The following is a 20,032-nucleotide window of genomic DNA, read 5'->3' as shown; positions in this document are numbered from 1 at the left end:
GCAAGTGTTGCACGGAGTCTTTGGTATCATCTGATAGTCAGTCGACTAGGGCCTCGACCTTATCGATCTTGGACTCTGCTTCCTCTTGCGAGCTCTCTACCCCAACAAGCCTTTGTTGGCCATGGTAGAGTTCCTCCACGCTCGCTTCAAGAATATTCAAGCGGGTTTCCGCCTTTGTGAGTCTCTCCTTGTGACTTTTTTTTTCCAATTGGCACTCTAGATTGTGCCTTCTCCGCTCGCGGAGAGTAGCCAACTTCTTGCTTATCTTGTTTGCTGCTGCGCTCCTCTTGAGCGGCTCCAATATCATGAGAGCGAGTGTGCACATGCAGCCCACCTGCGGCTGCTTGGGGCAAGGGTCCGGCTTGCCCCGTCTTGCTTGATTCACCATGATGCTTTGCCATTGCGAAGTTGCGAAGTTCCTTCGCTGCTCACTCGAAGTGCTTGCCTGCTCTAATACCACAATGTCATGACCTTAGCTGGAATTGCCTAAGGCATAAGGCACCCTTGCGATCAATACGCAAACTTAGCTTATCTTGCTTAAGTCGCGAGGCACCCTTGTGGCAAAGACGCAAACTTAGCTTGCATTGCCTAAGTCATGCTTCGCCCTTACGATATTGCTCCACAAAGATCAGCCCACTTGCAACCTCTTGTAGGTCCTGAAGGACCTGTAAAAAGAGAAGTTGATTAGTTCGAAAGAACGAGCAACTGACAAGTCCCGACGTCTCGTAAAAAGAGGGGAAGCTTTATAAGCAATTCAGCAAGCACCTTACGTGCACAAGAGAAAAGAGAGAGAGGGGGGAAACAAGGACTTTAAAGGGTTGAACGAACAGCTGCAAGTCCACAAATAGCTGCTCACCGGGTGCCGGACGCGATAATAAGTTCCCATCAAGGTAACGTATGAACTTGCGAAAGGTTATTCAACGCCCGACACTATACCGAAGCCCCATCCAACCTTGTGCCACCTGGAGGGTTCAAAGGGGCTGAGGTGGCTGATGTTTTGGTGAGTGAAAGCGGACTACAGAAAACAGCCTGTGGCACACGAAAACGGAGCTATTTTGGGCTATTTTGGGGTTATTTTGCTCGGTTCGTTAAGCGGTCGCTTTGTAGCACTGCAACTTATTCGAACTTACATTTTTACAAGCAAAATGACTCAAAACCAAGACAAAACATACTGCCAAGCAACTGTACATGTAAATGAGCGTGACGAACGGTTCATTGAACGGAGTTGTTATGGGTGTGCGATGATCGTTCGTGACATTGTGTTGAGTTAATTACTATGATTCACCTTCCCAATGCCATCAAACTTCTAGAATGTAGGAAGTTTTCACCCTAACTTAGAGTAAGTCTATAATAGTTTTGGTCACTTCTGAGATTATACCATATTCTCTATCAACTTAGCCGCTTACTCTACTAATTAGCAAAGGTACAGGACTGTGTACTGCTTGCTTTGTTCTTTAGTCGTATACTCTTGCATCGACTCGAAGTCCTTCACTTTCAATTATCTTGATGAGAAGCTCGTTGATATTAGTCTTACGAAGTTCTCTAGCCTCTACCCTTTAGGTTTGTCTCGGTACTTGGAGTTTGCCTCTGCATTCTCCACCTTCTCGGTCCTTTTCATGACCAAGCGCTCTCCCCCCATGAGAGCAAGGGATCGATGACTTTATGGAAGTCCCACCTTTATAGTACCATAGTGCTGCTATGCCCATTGCCCTACTATCCGTCACCTTGTATCTGCATCCTTTTTTTTATGATCGGTAGATTTGTCTCTATGGCACTCCTCCGAGTCCACCTCCATTTTAACTGATGGTTGATTTTGGGTAGCGAAATCCCTTTGGAATCATCGTCGCTTCTTTGCCCCTTTCGATCCCCTACTTCAACACCTTTGTGTTCTCCAAGTAGTTCCTCTTGGTCGGTGGAAAGACATATTACAACTTTCATGCATGACCTTTGCCATATTATAGGGTTCCTACTTATTCTGTTTTCCTTAGCTTCCTCCTTAGTAGCAACGTTCGTTTACTCGGCCTTGTCCTTTAACTTTCTGGACTCTCTTAAGCGAATATGGGCTTTAGAGCAATCCAACTCTCCAGTCGCTTTGATCATACCTCTGCATGAACAAGTCCCTCCCATAGGACTCATTGGTACTTACATTTGAACTTTTCTCTCGATGGTACATAGCCTTTATATGTTGATGACCAATGCTTTCATCCAATACAAAATTCGATGCATGCATGGAAGACCTACCTCTGCGGTATCATGGCTTTTACTCCTTGAATCCATAGCCCTTCTTGCCATCATGTTATTCACTGAAGTGGAGCTCCCAATAGCTCCCGATCATACCTCCGTATGATATAGTCCCTCACGGGATTAGATTCATGTGTATCGCATTGCCACGAACTGTTCCATCATGATCTACTGCACCATGTCGCCTCCTGGTGACATCTCCATTGCATTATGATCCTTGTGGGATAAACTTGGATTCGAAAATTAATATCTTAATGCATGATTTTGAATTGTTTCAAATAAAGCCAAGTGAAACTATTATTGACATGTATACCCGTTTTACGAATGTTATCAATAGTTTAAAAGCTCTTGGAAAATATTTTTCAAATCTTAAACTTGTTAATAAAATTTTATGATCTCTTTCTAAAAATTGGGATTCGAAAGTAACTGCAATACAAGAGGAAAAGGATATAAATAACTTTTCACTTGAAAAACTTATCGGGGTCTTTGATAACCTATGAAATGACATGCAAGGCACATGATGAACTTGAAGAACATGAGAACAACCTTCTAAAGAATATGAAAGATTTGGTACTTAGAACAAAAGAGGACCACTCAAGCAAAAGCTTAAGTGATGATGACTTTGAACTTCTCACAAGCAAATTTAAAAAATTCATAAAACAAGAATCAAAGAATAAAAATAAATTTAAAATGAAGAAGCTACCAAAGAATAAGAAAGCATTCAAGGTGGCTTGGGATGAAACGAGTGTATCCGAAGATGAGGAGCAAAACGATGAAGATGAAGTGGCAAACTTCCCGTTGATGGCTTCCGACGATAAAATACATGACTCAACCGAAATGTCTTTACCTTATAATGAATTATTTGATGCATTCAATTATTTGTATGATGAATTTAAACTAATTGGTAAAAAAAAATTATTAAAAAATAATCATGCTTCTCTTGTTAGTGAATTTAAAAATTAAAAAATGAGCATGATAATTGCATGTTAACTCATTACACTAAATGTGAAAAGTTAGACTTAGTTAACTTATTACCAGAAATGATTTTATGTCAAAAATCAAGATAGATAGATCTAATCATGAGGGACCCAAAGCTAAATGGGTACTTCGAACAAATCTATCATTCTTATAGACATCTCTAAAATTGAAAGCTATGAGTAAAAGATGATTTTTTAATTGTGGATGCTTACAGCTTATGACCGGAGATCCAACATACTTCACAAAGCTCTCTAACCGAAACAAAATAATTTTAAAAATATTTTATATTTAAATCAAGCTTGATGATTTGAAGTAATAATGATTTTTGTGATTTATGACTTATTGATCTTGATAATTTCTATGATGAAATTTACTCTTTTAGTTTTAAACTATGATACATGTTTTGATTTGGCGTAAAAAACTTGGGCATACTTATATGAAATCAAATCACTTAAATTGAAACAAAAAAGGAGAATATATTTTTTTAAAAATATCTCTAAAGTTTTTCGATTTTTTAACAAATAATTCTTAGTGATGAATCTATTTTATGTTATCTTTTGAATTAAGAAAGTGATTTTGATGATTTGATGATTTAAATGTAATGAGTGTTATCCAAACCTCTCATTTGATACTTGTGATTTTTTTTATCAAGATCTCTTATTTGATCTCCTATGTTTCTTTACTAAATAGGAGAATTATCCATATGAATCATGGTTTCTCTTGACTTCTCAGAATTATAACTTGAGAATTTTTTTTATGAATCAATATCGTTTACTATGATTCTTTCTTTTCGCTATTTGACTTATCCAAATATACCATGATATGTCACTTAACTTCTTGATGTTTATAATTTCTTTTATGTATAACTCCTTTATATCTATGATTGTATATCTTTTGTCATGATTTGAAATTAATGTAAAGGAAAAAGAATTACAATATTATTTTCTTCCCTTCTCTTTGACAATAATAAAGGGGGAGAAAGTCTTACAAGTTTACACATTTCAAAGAGAAGAAAACTTGCTAGCTTGTATATTCTAAAATGATGTGAAACTTGCTAACTTGCATATTATAAAACGATGTAAAATTTGTTAGCTTGTATGATGTTAAACTTGCTAAAATTGCTAACTTGCTCATCTCAAAAGAGAAGCAAAGTTTGCCAACCTACACATTTCAAGAAGACACAAAAACATGCTATTTTACACATCTCAAAAGATGTAAAAATTTTGCTAAGCTTTTATATCTAAAAAACTTGCTAGCTTGCATGATGATATATGCAATAATGTTTTAAAAACTTGAAATTGTGTTTATAATAAAATGATTTGAAATTATATCTCAAAAACTTGTTGGTTGTATTTCTCCTTTTTGTTGATGACAATGGGAGAGAAGGTATAATGATGATTATATATGGTATAATGTAATGTACTTTGATAATTTGATACCATAATGATTTAGAATCATATATATAATGATAATTTTTTATTTTAAAAATATACATGATGATTTGGTATTATTTGGTATTATGTATATAATACTTCAACTTATGATAATGATGCATGCAACAATAAAATATTCATGATTAAAATAGCTTTAACTTGAATTCAATTTGAATTCAAGGTTTATCTTATTATAGCATATTTATCAATTGGTTATCATCATCAAAAGGGAGATTGTTGAATCTCGGATTTTAATGATGAAATTAATTAATGAGTTTATGATCTAATATATATTTTGAGTGACGTAGGACTAGCTTCGATCATGGAAAGATAATTTGATTAAAGAAGGAAGAATCAATGTTGGGCCGAAGTGGAACATATCAAAAGATTGGACATCGAGCCAAAGGATTGGACAACGTGTCGGCAGAAGGCTTCATGTCATGAGTTCGGGCATTGAGCCAAGAAGATCGGACATTGCGCCAAGGAGACCGAATGTTGTGAGAAGATAACATGTCGATTAAGCAATATGCCGAAGAAGAGGACGATGCGTTGAAGGGTCGGACGAAGCGTTGGATGAACCAATGATATGTCAAACAATATATGATTAATACTTTATAATAATTATCTAGATCGAAGTAGTTTTAGTTCTAATTGGGTTGGTTTAGAATGTAATTAGGCCAACTTAATTAGGCGCCAACTAGACCCGAATCAGAGCTATTTTGGGCCAAGTGGAAGGCCCATTCAGTGATTCATAGTTAGCCCAAGCGGTGGTATCGCCCAAACACAATCTACCAGACTATATCAAGCGGTGGTACCGCTTAAACATAGTCTCCCAAACTATGTCAAGCAGTGGTACCACTAGTCTAGGCAATGGTACTTCCTATTATTAGTACTACAGGTGGTGTTACCACCCAACATAGTCGGTGGTACCATCAAGACCCGAAAAACCCGGGATAAGACCTTTTTTGGCTCCATTTTTTAAATTATTTGAGGTCTATAACTACCCAGCTATTCTTGCATAAAGATATAAGAATTGAGTAGAAAGGGGAAAGAATTCTAAGTTGAATGTTATAATCTCTCTAAGTTTAGTGAGTCTCTTCCTGCTAGAGTTAGAAGGTTTCTAAAGGAGGAGTGAGGTCTAAAAGAAAGAGAGGTGTAAAGGTTCTCTCCTAAGCCTATGAAAATGAGAAAAAGAGTTGTAAGGATAGTTGATCTTCGTCCATTGAAAGGACATTCAGTAGTGGAATCCAATGACCTCGAGTGAAGAGGAATCAAGAGTGGACGTAGGTTGAGACGACCGAACCACTATAAAATTGGTGTGTGGTGTTACCACCTAACACAGTCGGTGGTACCATTAGGATCCGAAAAACCCGGGATAAGATCTTTTTTGGCTCTATTTTTAAAGTCATTTGGGGCCTATAACTACCCCAACTATTCTTGCATGAAGATATAAGAATTGAGCAGAAAGGGGAAAGAATTCTAAGTTGAATGTTATAATCTCTCTAAGTTTAGTAAGTCTCTTCCTCCTAGAGTTAGAAGGTTTCTAAGGGAGGAGTGAGGTCTAAAAGAAAGAGAGGTGTAAAGGTTCTCTCCTAAGCCTATGAAAATGAGAAAAAGAGTTATAAGGGTAGTTGATCTTCATCCATTGGAAGAACATTCAATAGTAGAATCCAATGGCCTTGAGTGAAGAGTAATCGGGAGTGGACGTAGGTTAAGACGACCGAACCACTATAAAATTGGTGTGCCTCCCTTTCTCTACTTGTTTACTTAGTTTGCAATTGCTTTATCTACTCGCTACTACTCTTGTAAATGTTTTAAGTTTAAATATCTTTTTGATACGATTTCATTAAACGAAGTTTTCAAAATTGATGTTTTTATCGTAAGCACTAATTCCACCCCCCACCCCTCCTTTCCTCTTAGTGTCGACTTGATCCTAACAGCTTGATAATTTAATAATGTATGATGATTTGAAGTAATGATGATTTTTTTGATTTATGGTTTATTGATCTTGATGACTCTTGTAATAAATCTTATTTTTTGGTTTAAATGATTATGCATGTTTTTGTTTGGCATAAAAGACAAAGGCATGCTTGTATGAAATAAATCACATAAATTAAAACACGTAAAAAAGGGGAATGCATTATTCTTGAAAATGTCTTTATCCCTAAAATCTTATCGAGTTTCTAATAAAAGAATAATTAATCTATTTGTCATTTTGAATCTCTTAGTGATTTTGATGATTTGACGATTTAAATTTGAATGAGTTTTGTGTATATCATAATCTTGAATTCTCAAAATTATAACTTAGGAGTTTCTTTATATGAATCAAGATCCCTTACTCTTTATTCTTGTATGATTCTTATATTTTATTAAAAAAAAATTTATCTAAATGAATCATGATTATTTTTTTAATTACAACTTAAAGTTTTCTATAAATCAACATTTTTCCTTTCACTGAAGAGATGTATTAAAATTAACCATGATATGTCACTTGACTTCTTGATGTTTATAACTTGAGTTTTATAATGTATAATTTCTTTGTATTTACGGTTGTAAACCTTATGTTATGATTAGAGCATTGATGTAAAATAAAAAAATATATTGCACTATTGTATTCTTCCCCTATTCTTCTTTCTTACAATGATAAATGGGAGAAAGAAAATTGCTAGCATCTCAAAAGAATCAAAAGTGCTAGCTTGAATGTTAAACTTAAGCATATTAAATCTCCCAAATACAGAAATTCTTCTTATACATTTTTCGGATCATGATATTGATTTTTCGATTTTCATGATATTGATTTCTTTTTAAATCGAGATCATTTCCTTCATTTCTTCTATTTACAGAAAAAGAGATATATTAAAAATGACTCATGGTCTTTTGGTATTTATGATTTGATCTTTTATTTTTTATGATTAAAATATTCATGTAAATTTTTTTTTATATCTCATTTGTTATGATTTAAAAATTGATGTAAAGGGAAAAAAAATCACAACATTGTATTATTCCCTTTTTTTTTTATAATGATAATGGGGGAGATAAAATTGCTAACTTGTACATCTCAAAAGAGAAGCAAAGATTGCTAGCTTGCACATCGCAAAGAAAAGCAAAATTGCTAGCTTGTATATTCTATAAAATTTGCTAGCTTGTATATTTTATAAAATTTGCTAGATTTCATGTTTTAAGATGATGTAAAACTTACTATTTACTATCTTGCATTCTTTATCAAAAATTTGCTAGCTTGAACATAAAAAAAAAAAAAACAAACATATTATCTTGCACATTTCAAGAGAAACAAAAATTTTACTAATTTTTATATCTTAAACTTACTAGCTTGTATTTTTAAAACTTGCTATCTTACTTGCTTGTATATTTAAAAAATTTGTTAGTTGCACATTTCTCCTTTTTATTGATGATAAAGGGGGAGAAGTTATGATGATGATATAAAATAATGCATAAAATACTCATGATATTATGATGATGCACATATAATGAAAAGTTATGATGATCATAGTAGGATGTAATGTACTTTGATATTTTGATATCATGATTATTTGAAATATTTATGATTTAGAATGATGCATGCAATGATGTGATTATTTAATTTTTTTAATATTCATAATACATGCAATGATGAAATAGTCATGATTTTCTGAATTCAAATTTTCTATCAATATGACATATTGATAAGATGAGTTTAGTTTAAACTCCGTCATCAATTGGTTATCATCATAAAAAAGGGAGAGATTGTTGAATCTCGAATTTTGATGATGAAATCAATTGATAGGTTAACGATCTAATCTATATTTTGAGTGACACAGGACTAGCTTTAATTAAGAAGATAAATTGATTAAAGTAGTGAAATCAAATGTTGGACCGGAGTGGAATATGTTAGGAGATTGGACATCGAGTCGAAGGATTAGTTGACGTACCGGCAGATGGACTTTATGCCATGAGTTCGGGCATCGGGCCAAAAGAATCGAATATTGTGCCAAGGAGATCAGATGTTATAGAGGTCAACATGCCAATTGGGCAATACATCGCAAGAGAGGACGATATGCTGAAATGATCGGACGAAGCACCGGATGAACTAATGACATATCGGACAATATAGTATTTTGTTTGTAATCGATTGTGTCTAGATTAAAGTAGTCATGATTGTAATTGAGTTAGTTTTTAGAGAAACCCTACTAACTCAATTAGGGGCCTATTGGGCCTGAGTTGGGACTGTTTTGAAATAAGTGGAAAGCTTATTCGGTTACCCAAGGTTAGGTGGAACCATCTCTGAACTGAAAAATTCAAGAGCACACTTTTCCAAGCTGTAAGGCGGTGGTACTACCAGACTAGGTGATGGTACCACCCAAACACAATCCCCTAGATTGTGTTAGGCATTGGTACAACCAGTCTGGGTGGTGGTATCACTTAGTATCAGTACTATAGGTGGTGGTATCGCTAGGACCCAGGAAACCTATGATGAGATCTTTTTTTGCTTTATTTTTTAAGTCATCTATAAATATCATATCCTTTTCTGCTTAGTAAAGCATGAAATTGAGAAGGAAGGGGGGAAAGAATACTTTCATTTAGAGTCTCTTCCTCCTAGAGTTAGAAGTTTTCTAAGAGAGGAGTGAAGTCTAAAAGAGAAGTATTTAGGTTCTCTCTTGAGCTTGTGAAAAAGAAAAAAAGTTACAAGGGTAGTTGATATTCGCCCATTGAAAGAAAATTGGTAGTGAAAACCGATGACCTCGAGTAAAGAGGAATCAGGAGTTGATGTAGATCACGACGACCAAACTATTATAAAATTTGGTTTACATTTACTTTATGCTTTTTATTTATATTGCAAACTGATTTTTTACTCCCACACTTATTAAGTTTTTATATGTTTTTAAGTTAAACATCTTTTAAATATGAATAAAGTTTCTAAATCGACATAAGTTTTAAAAAACACTAATTCACTTCCTCTTAGTGTTTATACAGTCTTAACATCTTTTTCATTTCTTTTATATTAATTGATAACCATAATCAAAATCTAATTAAATTTATAATATATTTTATTTAATTAAGTAGGATCATATAATATAACTTAGTGTTCATGTTTTGCTTTATAGTTGGTGCCATTTTATACCGTCTAAAAAGAAAGAAAAAGATCTCTATGACCCATTCTGGAACACATTAATATGTCTGTATCTTCCTCAGCGGATCAAATGTTATGCTATTTTAGCAACATAGGATTGATCATATGAATGACTAGGCATGGCCAGTAATCCACCGAGTCCAACCGGCAGCTACCGAGTCAAATCTGACTCCATTTGTGTCTACCCAACCGAGTCCAAATCGGCAACTTTTGAGTCGAATCGGAGTCGATTTCGAACTGCCGACCGGAACTCAAGAAGAGCACATGGTGACCTCGTGCGAAAGCGGTAACCGCACTTCGGTGACAGTACCCTTCTCATCTGCGCTTTTCTTGCCCTTCCCATCCATTTCGCTCTTTTCTGGTCGGCGGACATCTGCGATGGAAGACGATCGGTAAATCTCACTTCTATGGCTGTTTTCTTTGCCGAAATCTCTTCCGCGTTTGAGGAATGCACACTCAAATTCCTTTGCTGATCACTATTGTGCATCGTTTCTGTTTTCTCGGCATAAAGCTCGGAGTTCGACTGGAGTCAAAATTTTACTTTTTGAAGATTATTATGGATTCGACGCCTTTTTTTCCTCACATGTTCGGAACGTTTTTTATCAGATCAGTTCATTTCTGATGCGGGCTTTCAAAAAGATATATTTTTTCCCTTATTTTGTGTTCAGTTGATGTTTTCCTTATTTAAGTTGATCGTTTGAATCTGAGAAAGTGACAAGGAGGAAAAATCCCGTTAACGTAAAATGGAATTTTTGCTAATTATTAGCTTATCCTAAGAATTTTAGGATCGGTTCCATCTTACAGTAAATTAATTTGAGTGAAAAAATAACTTACTAGGACAAACAAAGATAAATGTTGGATAAATTTTTATTAATGAAACTAAAAAATCAGCGTCAGGTTATATTATATTTTACAGTTGGAGTGAGACATTGTCATATGAGCAATCTAGAACAATCTGCGCTTGTTGGATGGGATGAACCGTAGTAACTTAGTATGAATAGAATGATTTAACCATTTAGAGATCTTTTAATGGCAAATGTTTCAAATGAGAAGGGCTCTGAACTGTTTGGTTAATGCCCATTGTCCACTAGTTGTTAACCGCACTAATTTTGGTACTTAATCACATGTTAGACTTTTTGAAGGACCAGAAGATATATGTGACCAAGTGCTGTTTTTTAACACTAGGAGCCAATTTTCTAATTTCAAAAGTTTACTTGACTATGTTGTATTATATTTATTCAATTTTTTACCAAGATGTAGAATAACATGGCATTATCTTGGTCAAGTTTTTCCGTTACGTGGTTAGTGTGCTTTATATTTAGCTAGCTTAAATAGTAATTTCTTGTTCTGTCAACCTTCAATGAATTTTCTCTTATTAATGTTCTCTTGTTTGTGCTCAGATTGAACTCACCCAGCACTTCAGCGGTGATGCTTGAGGTTTTAGGCCACCAACTGCAATTATCTCAGGTATAGGTTGTAATGCATTTAACTTATATGTGATTTCATGGAATATGTGGAGGAAAATTGTACAGTAGATGATCTATTTTGTGGTTGACTTTTTAAAATTTCACCTTTGCCATAAATCATGCGTCCATTGCGATGACCTGTTTAATTGTCTTCTTTGCAGGAGATCCATAATTAGAGACTATTTTGGTAATCAATATATTTTTGATATTTGCCAATTCCTTATATTATTATGTTATTGAAAGGGGATTGTCCTTTCCATGACATTTTCATAATTTCACTGTTTGCTCAGGATTATTTTTTTGGGTTTCTGCCCTAATGAGACACTCTACACTATCCTTTCTTCTCTATATGTGGCTAAAGCATGTTGGAAATACTATTCATCACACGGAAGCAACCTTTGAATTTGCAGTTACCATATCTTGATCTTTTGTACCATGCTTTGTGTCCCTTAAGATATATCTTAGATAATGCATATGATCACAATGGGGATGTGCTTTGGCACACATGTATATAACTGAGGTTATCTTGTTAACGAATTACTTATAAGATGTCCCACAGGAACTCTTTGGTTTTCATTTACTTTCATTTATGACAAAGATCAAGTTCGAAACCATTCTTAATTAGAGACAGTTAATTCATTAAGCTGGGCTATAGGATGATATCTTCTTAAATATTTTACTAGGACTACTTGTAAACAATGCTCTACTAATGCAACATTGCCTGAACATGACTTCATTTTCATGTGGCCTATTATATTTATAAAGAATTGCTTACTGCACTTACTTTGTTAGCTGTTCATAGTAATTCCTATAGTTTCAAAATCTTACTAGTGAAGTACAGACTAAATTTTTTGGTCAGAATAATTGTTTAAAATGCATGCTGATGGGATCAAAGGTTTTTAGAATTTTTACCGAGTAATGCCAATTCTGTTAACTAGGTTCAACATGCTGGATTTATAGATGATGTAGATTTATATATGACATGGAGAATAGAAACTGACAATTACATTGATAACAACTATAAACATCTTCATAAGTATGCTTTTGCAGGTGTATTTCACGATGAAGCTGTGTCATTATGTTGCATTTGGTGTTAACCTATGAACGATTTTAATTTTTGGTAATTGTTGGCAAAAAGTACAAAAAAGTTATATATTCTAGCAGGCTCTTCCACCAGGAAAATGCTTATTATATGTTCTATGTATATCGTAATCCCGACAAGCATAAATGTTGGATTTGTTGTAGTTGCCCAAAGTAAATCAGAGGCTAAAATAATGATATTATTTTTATGTTTTATGAAATCTTATGTTTTCAGGTTTAGGAAACACCTTCCATGAAGCTATATATAACCGTCGTATTCTTTTCCATGGTTTAGGCATCTAATGAGTGGTATCTTGGTGGCAGGATCCCAATTCCAAACATCTAGGGACCACAGTTTGGGATGCTTCGATGGTGTTTGTCAAATTTCTGGTAATGAATATTAACTTTTGATGTATCTTTATTCATCTATTGTGATGCGTCTTGGGGTTTCAAGTTTCAACACAGTTTCCTAAAGTTCTTAAGTGTCAACTTAATTAATAACATGGCTATATTTTTTTGAGGCTGATGTAGGATACTTTAGTGGTATTAATGGCTAGAAATACAATACACCTTTATCCTATTTTCATTTGCTTAACCCTTTAACACTCATGAAAACTACTCAAATTTAAGAAGTGCAATTCCATATTAAGGATTACTAATTCCAATAATAATGTAATTCTTAGAATTCCATCCTAGGTTGCAATCTACATAAATTATTTGTGAAATCACAATAAAATTCCAGCATTTTATAAATATTGTGTAATTTTCCACCAAACAAACTACAGCATCTTTCATTTTCAATTATTCAATTAGAATTGCAAGTTCATGTTTAGGAAAAAGTTTGGTTTTTCTTGTCCATGACCAAAACTGAATATTTTTGACTGAATATTGTAGATTTTTGGATCTGATGAATTTTTTGAATTCAGGAAAAGAATTGTCGTAAAGGAAGGTTTTGCCCATCTAAATTGAAAGGAAAACGTGCCATCGAACTTGGAGCTGGTTGTGGTTTAGCTGGACTTGGTGAGTTTTTCTCAAGTTCTTATATATGTATAGCAATGATTAATATGTGTAGGGCATCTAACTTCGTAATCTAAAGAGAGTACTGAGTGTTAAATTCTTCAGGAATGGCACTGTTAGGATGCAATGTAATTTCAACTGACCAAACTGAGGTGTTACCACTGCTGATGAGGAATGTGGAGCGTAATACTTCTCGGATGATGCAAGCAAATCCAGATTCAGGTGCCATCTGAACTCCATGATTTGTAGTTTTTGATTAGTTGCATTTTGGTATCTTTTGCTACAACGTTGCATATATTATTTGTTGAAGTATATGCATTATGCATATTTACATATTTTAGTCATCTATTTGCCATGCTGGATATTTTTCTATTTGTATCATATTTATGGCGCAACCTTAATTTTTGTCATAATATATCCGATGGGTATCAATCTTGTCATGATCTTTCTTCATCTAACCATCTTGTACTAAGGGGATATTTTTTTTCAAGTCAAGGTTTTGAATACCATTCTGATCTTGGTTTTGACCGCTTGTTAGAGGTACCTATATACTGCATGGTATCATGATGTATATATCATTGGAAAAAAAATAAAAAATAGTACCGACTGGTACCTAGTTATTTGGTTGGGCACCAAATTATGAATCCCTGGTTAGACCAGTAGATACCAGGCAGTACATCGCATTGCCTCAGAATTTTGAGCTATCTCTTTAGTTTTTTAGTCATATGTTGAAAACCTACATAAAATCTCCTTAGATTCCTTTCAGATGTGAAGGCATGTATAGATTTTAATTGTGCTTTTAAGAGATAAGATATGGACGATTATCGTGGTGATGATCAGTAAACTCATGTATACGACATGGTGCTTCAAGCACTGCTCATTAGTAGGCGTTGATCAACAGCCAAGGTTATGTTAACAGAGGCAAGTCAAAGGCAAAAGGTCTCTGTTGACATGAGAGCAAGCATAGGTCAGCCGTCAGTGTATTCCAAAAGTAATGCTTCAAGGCATAAAAAGTTTTAGATAAGGTCTTGAATTAACTATTATATATATATATATATATTTATGTATATATATATATACATATATATATACATACATATATATATATACATACATATATATATATATACATACATATATATATATATATATATATATATATATATATATATATATATATATATATATATATATATATATGAGCAATCACATGGCTAGTTCATTTTATAAATCAGCATGATTTCAGATTTAATGGCATAAAATTTCTCCTCTCATTATTCCTTTACCCATGTTGACTGAAAAATCAATTATTTGTTTATAAAAAAAATGGCTAGTTTATGTCACTTGAATGTGGATATGTTATGTGAATTATTGAATTATGTGAAAAAAGCTCGCACAAAGCACATGTTATTAAGATTTTGTTATGTTGTTTCCAGATGTTGGCTGAAAAGTGATGCTAACCTACATGAGGCAAAAGAATATTATTTTCCTCTATTGTCACTGGCTTGTTTATGTTACATTCTTCTTAACAGGTTTAGCAGCATCATTTGGATCCATTGAAGTTTCTGAGTTGGATTGGGGAAATGAAGATCATATCAAGGCTGTTGATCCACCATTTGATTACATTATTGGGACTGACATTGTAAGTCATTTCGGCACTGCTTCATTCAGATTAAGGCTGTTAATAAAACAAGCAAACATGAGGTTGTAGTGTCATCTTATTTTCACTTGTAATATTCTGAAACATATATTTTGTTAGTGAAATGTAGTATATGCAAACCATTCACATACGGTGCTTAGCAACCATAGTTGCTAAGGTCCAATTGAGTAGTTAGTTGTATATTGGAAAATATTTCACAGAAATTATGTGGATCCAATACATTGAACCTCCTTATGCCCTAGATTGGTGGGAGCCTTGTTTTCACATGGGCTGCCCTTTAGAATGCAAGCTTTGACACCATGGTATCATGGCTCTTTTGCAACTTACGTGACCAGAGTTCAATTTACAGAGATGATTTCTCTACTTGTAACGTCAAGGTTGTGTATATTGATCGTTCTGTCACGAACGGTCGTCGCACACCTGCAACAACATTGTTCAACGAACCGTTCGTTACTTTTGCATGCTTGTACAGAGATATGACAGTACGTTTTGCCTTGGTTTTGGGTGTTTTTGCTTGTAAAAATGCATGTTCGAACAGGTTGCATCGCTATAGTGCGATCGCTCACCGCGCCGTGCAAAACTCCCCCAAAATGGCTCTGTTTTCGCATGTCATGATTTGTTTTCTGCAGACCGCAGCTGCACGTAAAATGTTAGCCATCTCAGCACCCTGGAACCTCCGGGTGGCATAGGACTGGATGGGGCTTCGGTATATTGTTGAGTGTTAAACAATCTTCACAAGTTCACACGTTAACTTGACGAGAACTTGCCTTCGCGCTCGGCACCTGGTGAGTAGTTGTTTGTGAACTTGCAACTATTCGTTTTACCTTCTAAAGTCCTTGTTTTCTTCTTCCCTCTCTTTTCTCTCTTGCACTCAAGGTGCTCGCTGAATTGCTTGTAAAGCTTCCCTTTTCGCGAGATTTCGGGACTAATCAACTTTCTCTTTTACAAGTCCTTCGGGACCTGAGTGAGGTTGCAAATTGGCTGACCCTTTGCGGATGCATATCGCAACGGCGCGTCATGACTTAGGTAATCCTAGCTAAGTCCGAGAAGTTGGCACAAGGATGCTTCGCTACTTAGACAACTCAAGCTAAGTTTGCGACTTTGCCGCAAGGGTGTCTCATGGCTTAGGCAATTCCAGCTAAGTCCGTGATAGTTCGGTTGATTCCTAAACCTTGTAATGGCAGGATTTCATCCATTACATCATATTTTTTGTAAAACTAGAAATGCTTTGCCTAGGATTACTGGTATAGACATAGACACAAATATTCTTTGAATTTTATGATTTTATAATTTTGAGAAGATGAAGTTAAAAGGTGTTGAGGCAACTTGAGTAAATGCTTGAAAAACTTAGGCAACATGAGTAAACAAAGGAAGCCTTCGAAAACTACTGTGTATATTTCTTAACCACTAAGGACATGACTTTTACAAAAAAAATGTCTTTTACATGTGGTTACCAACAGTGATATGCATGGAGCTAAAACCTGTCTGAAACCAGAAAAAGAAGAAGAAAAACATTCTGCTTTTCATTTTTGAATCCATTGACAAGTCAAGTATATGGTTGATTTTATCTTGAGTATTTAGTGGTAAATTCAATGTGCATTGGGTGAATTAATTCATTTTAATTTAATGGTCAGTTTTTCATGACAATACTTAGTAATTCAGGATAACAAAGATAGATTAAGGGAAACTGATTTGTTCGGATTGACCTGTTTCATGTGAAAATCATAAAAAATATTTCTTCCTGCAACTTATATATATATGTTTTGCTGAACTAATAACATCTATGGTTTGTTAATATCATTTTATAATCTGTTAAAATATATTTGATGTTGTTGGTCCAAGGTATATGCAGAGCATCTACTGGAGCCATTACTTCAGACAATTTTGGCATTATCAGGACCTAGGACTGTGATATTGGTAATGTTTATATTTTCAGATTCTTCTTAGTATAAAGTTTTACATGTTATGGTATTAAGACTATTTGAAACTCATTTAGTTAGGTTATGAGATCCGCTCCACGGTGGTCCATGAAAGGATGATGGATGTGTGGAAGCAAAATTTTGTAGTTAAAACCATCCCAAAGGCAAAGGTATGTGTAGGCATTGTGTGTGTTTCGGTTCAAATAAGCTTTTTGGATGATTAGCTTTCTACATTGGTTTTTTTTGTCTATTCTATGTTTAATTTAGTTAGTTTTTTGAACCATTTATGCATTATGCACTATCAATTTACAAAAAGACTTGTGACCGGAAATTTAACATAAACTTGAGCTAAAAGTTGATACAAGGCACTGTATACTCTCTCAAGATGGAATGTGACTATACTGCCCTTATGCTTTTAATTAAGGTTCCTTTGGATCAGAACTATCATTGAAGTTGAGATCGGATTGTTTACGCGTATCATTAATTGCTCACAGTTAAGAACTAAGAGGACATATTTTGTTATCTTTTGTTATATTTTGTATATACTAGTAAGATAACTTTAATCCAAGTCCTGGTGAGACTTAACTATGTCAGCAAAGGTGGGATCTTTTGCCAAATTCGTTTTTGATATGAGTTACACAAGATTCTGAGAATCAGGATCCACAATTGGATTAACCATTCGAAAAAAAAGGATCAGATCGGATCTTTCAGATTCAATGTACAGATTGAAAAATCGGATTTTGGTAAATTTTAAAACTATTTTGTTTTGTTTTTAAATTATTGATTATTTTTTAATTGATTATTTTTATTGAATCTAACAATTTTAGTATTTTTATTACTAATTTGTAATTTTGGTGATGCGATTGCTACAAAAATATCAACATATATACACTGTTTGATTCAAGCATGCAGCAAAATTAAGGTATGTCAGGCGCAGGTCCATGTTCCTGTATGTTCCAGCAAAAATGAAAAATAATATACTGGCTGTGAGCCATCTACAACATCTCTCCATTGCCAGTCCTGAGATTTTCTACCACATGGATATAATATTTTGCAACTTTGTGTGATAATCTTTCCTTAAAACATGCTTCTTATGATCATATGCAAATTTAACTCTCATGCATACATCAGAAAATAACTTGGTATTTGTTATTGCGATAGGTAAAAGTAGTCTTACAAAGAATGTAATCTATGAAATGACATGACACGATAGGTAAAAGTTTTTCTTTGGACAACTGATAGAGATAATCCATCTTGTGGATGCAGATGGATAGCAAGTACCGACACCCTAGTATTCAGCTTTTCATGATGGAGGTAAAAGATCAATCTAGATACAAGAATCCTGGACCTACTGCAAATCAAATTCCCGAGTCTAGTCGTGGTAGTGACGAGGATGGTCAAAGTTGTGAAGCAGAAGAAGATGCCAGGGATGCAACAGCTGGTGAGAACATCATGGATTTAGAACCTGGGAAGATTGATGACTGGGAAATCAGAAGATTGGGATCTATGGCTGCACGGCTTCTGCGAGATGTCAAGATAACATAGATTGCCGTTTTCCTTGGTCGGCTCTCGATTTGATCCTCAGAATGTGAAGGTAAAACCTGCAACACAATGGAATCATGCCTTATTTTCACTGAACACAGCCTGAAATTTCTGGTTAAATTCCTCGCCAACCCCCAGTCTGAAGTAAGACGTGAGTTTATGATAGAAATCCTCTCATCAGCCTTTCAGTTTTCCATGAGGGTGTGTCTGCCAAAAACACGGGACTAACTGGTTGCAAGTTGACCTGCAGTTTAGCTCAGTAGCTGAAGAAGGCAAATCAGTAGCATGAATTGGATGGTCCTTCATGGTGAGAGTGGAGGCTGCTAGATTGAGTTCAACTGTTATTTAGGTATTGCCTATTGTTTGCACGAGGAATTTTGGCATGAATGAGAGACTGACTATCATGTTATGTTGGGTTGAGATTTTACAAGTTAAAACTCCTTGTTTGAATCAAGTGTTGCAGAGTACAAGTATTATGAGTATTTGCAATGACATTGGGTAACGGAATGGGTAATCATCAACAGCAGTAATGCCATGATGATTAGTTGCTTTGGCCCATTTGGATATTTTTATTATTTTTCTGTATCTGTTTTGAGGTATAATAAGAAAATTATTTTCATGCAACTTTGGGTCACTGCCGTTAAGAGTCATGGAAATAATTCTTATATTTTTAGAATAAAGGAAAAGATTCTGTAGATCGATCAGGTCTGTCTTTTCTTCATTTTTTTTATATTTTCAGAATATAAAATATAGTGGTTGATAATGGACTTTCAGATTTTTTTTTTCTTTTTAGTCGTTAGAAAAAGAAATTTTAGTTCAAAAGATATTTAAATGATTTATTTTTTTTGTACTAATAAATATTTAAATGATTAGGATTAAATAATTTTTAAATAAAAAATAAATTTTAAAATTAGAATTAAATATTTTTTTGGTGATAGATAAATAAATGACGAATGTAAGATTCGACAATGTTCTTATCATATAATTTCACTGTTGGATATTTATTATTTTATTCAAATCTCTTTCATACTTGGTTAAAGGATTATATACCCATTCAAAATAATTTATTCTTTATTTAAATAATATTTGGGTAAATTTTTGGAAAAAGTTTATACTTTTTATAAATTTTTGCACAGCTTTCTCATTTTAAAAAATTCTCATAGAAAGTTTTAATTTTTCAAATTGGTAAAAGTATTTATTCTTCAATAAATTTTTGTCTTTTCCCTAAAATGCTATATCTTCTCTCTCCACTTTTTTAATGAACTAATCCATTCGATTGAACTGGTTTGACCAAAGAATTGATGTAAAATAAAGTATATCAAATAATTTATTTGATATATCAATTTGTATCATTAAAAATAATAAATAAATATACTACATTATATTTACTACAAAATAAAGAATAATATAGTAATAAATATTTATATATTTTTCTAAAAAAAGAAAAAATTAAGTTTTTAAAAATTTATTTATTGATTTTGCCCTTGAAAAGTTACATTTATTTAGAAAATATTAAAAATTATTATTTAAATTCTCCAAAAGAGAAAAGTTATATTTTTATCCATTTA

At 33.9% G+C, this 20,032-nt stretch overlaps 1 protein-coding gene across 3 annotated transcripts; it reads left to right on the top strand.

The window, feature by feature from the left end:
• The first annotated feature begins 10,082 nt into the window (after window positions 1–10,082).
• Window positions 10,083–19,088, top strand: LOC103973685 (uncharacterized). 3 transcript variants are annotated; one of them, XM_018821544.2, is made up of 10 exons: window positions 10,083–10,172; window positions 11,181–11,247; window positions 12,651–12,716; window positions 13,253–13,346; window positions 13,449–13,565; window positions 14,876–14,985; window positions 16,846–16,920; window positions 17,000–17,092; window positions 18,189–18,516; window positions 18,715–19,088. In XM_018821544.2, exons 1-9 carry the CDS (start codon window positions 10,159–10,161, stop codon window positions 18,465–18,467), a joined length of 915 nt encoding a protein of 304 aa, XP_018677089.2. In that variant the 5' UTR covers window positions 10,083–10,158; the 3' UTR covers window positions 18,468–18,516; window positions 18,715–19,088. The 3 variants fall into 3 exon arrangements, with proteins under 3 accessions (XP_018677089.2, XP_009386596.2, XP_065022137.1); XM_009388321.3 differs by having other exon boundaries at window positions 18,189–19,088; XM_065166065.1 differs by lacking the exons at window positions 10,083–10,172; window positions 11,181–11,247 and adding an exon at window positions 11,408–11,433 and having other exon boundaries at window positions 18,189–19,088.
• The last annotated feature ends 944 nt before the right edge of the window (window positions 19,089–20,032 follow it).

The sequence above is a fragment of the Musa acuminata genome, chromosome BXJ3-9 (genome assembly GCF_036884655.1).
Source record: "Musa acuminata AAA Group cultivar baxijiao chromosome BXJ3-9, Cavendish_Baxijiao_AAA, whole genome shotgun sequence".
NCBI lineage: Eukaryota > Viridiplantae > Streptophyta > Magnoliopsida > Zingiberales > Musaceae > Musa > Musa acuminata.
Note: the sequence above shows the minus strand (reverse complement) of the source record. Positions and strands in the feature narration are given on the sequence as shown.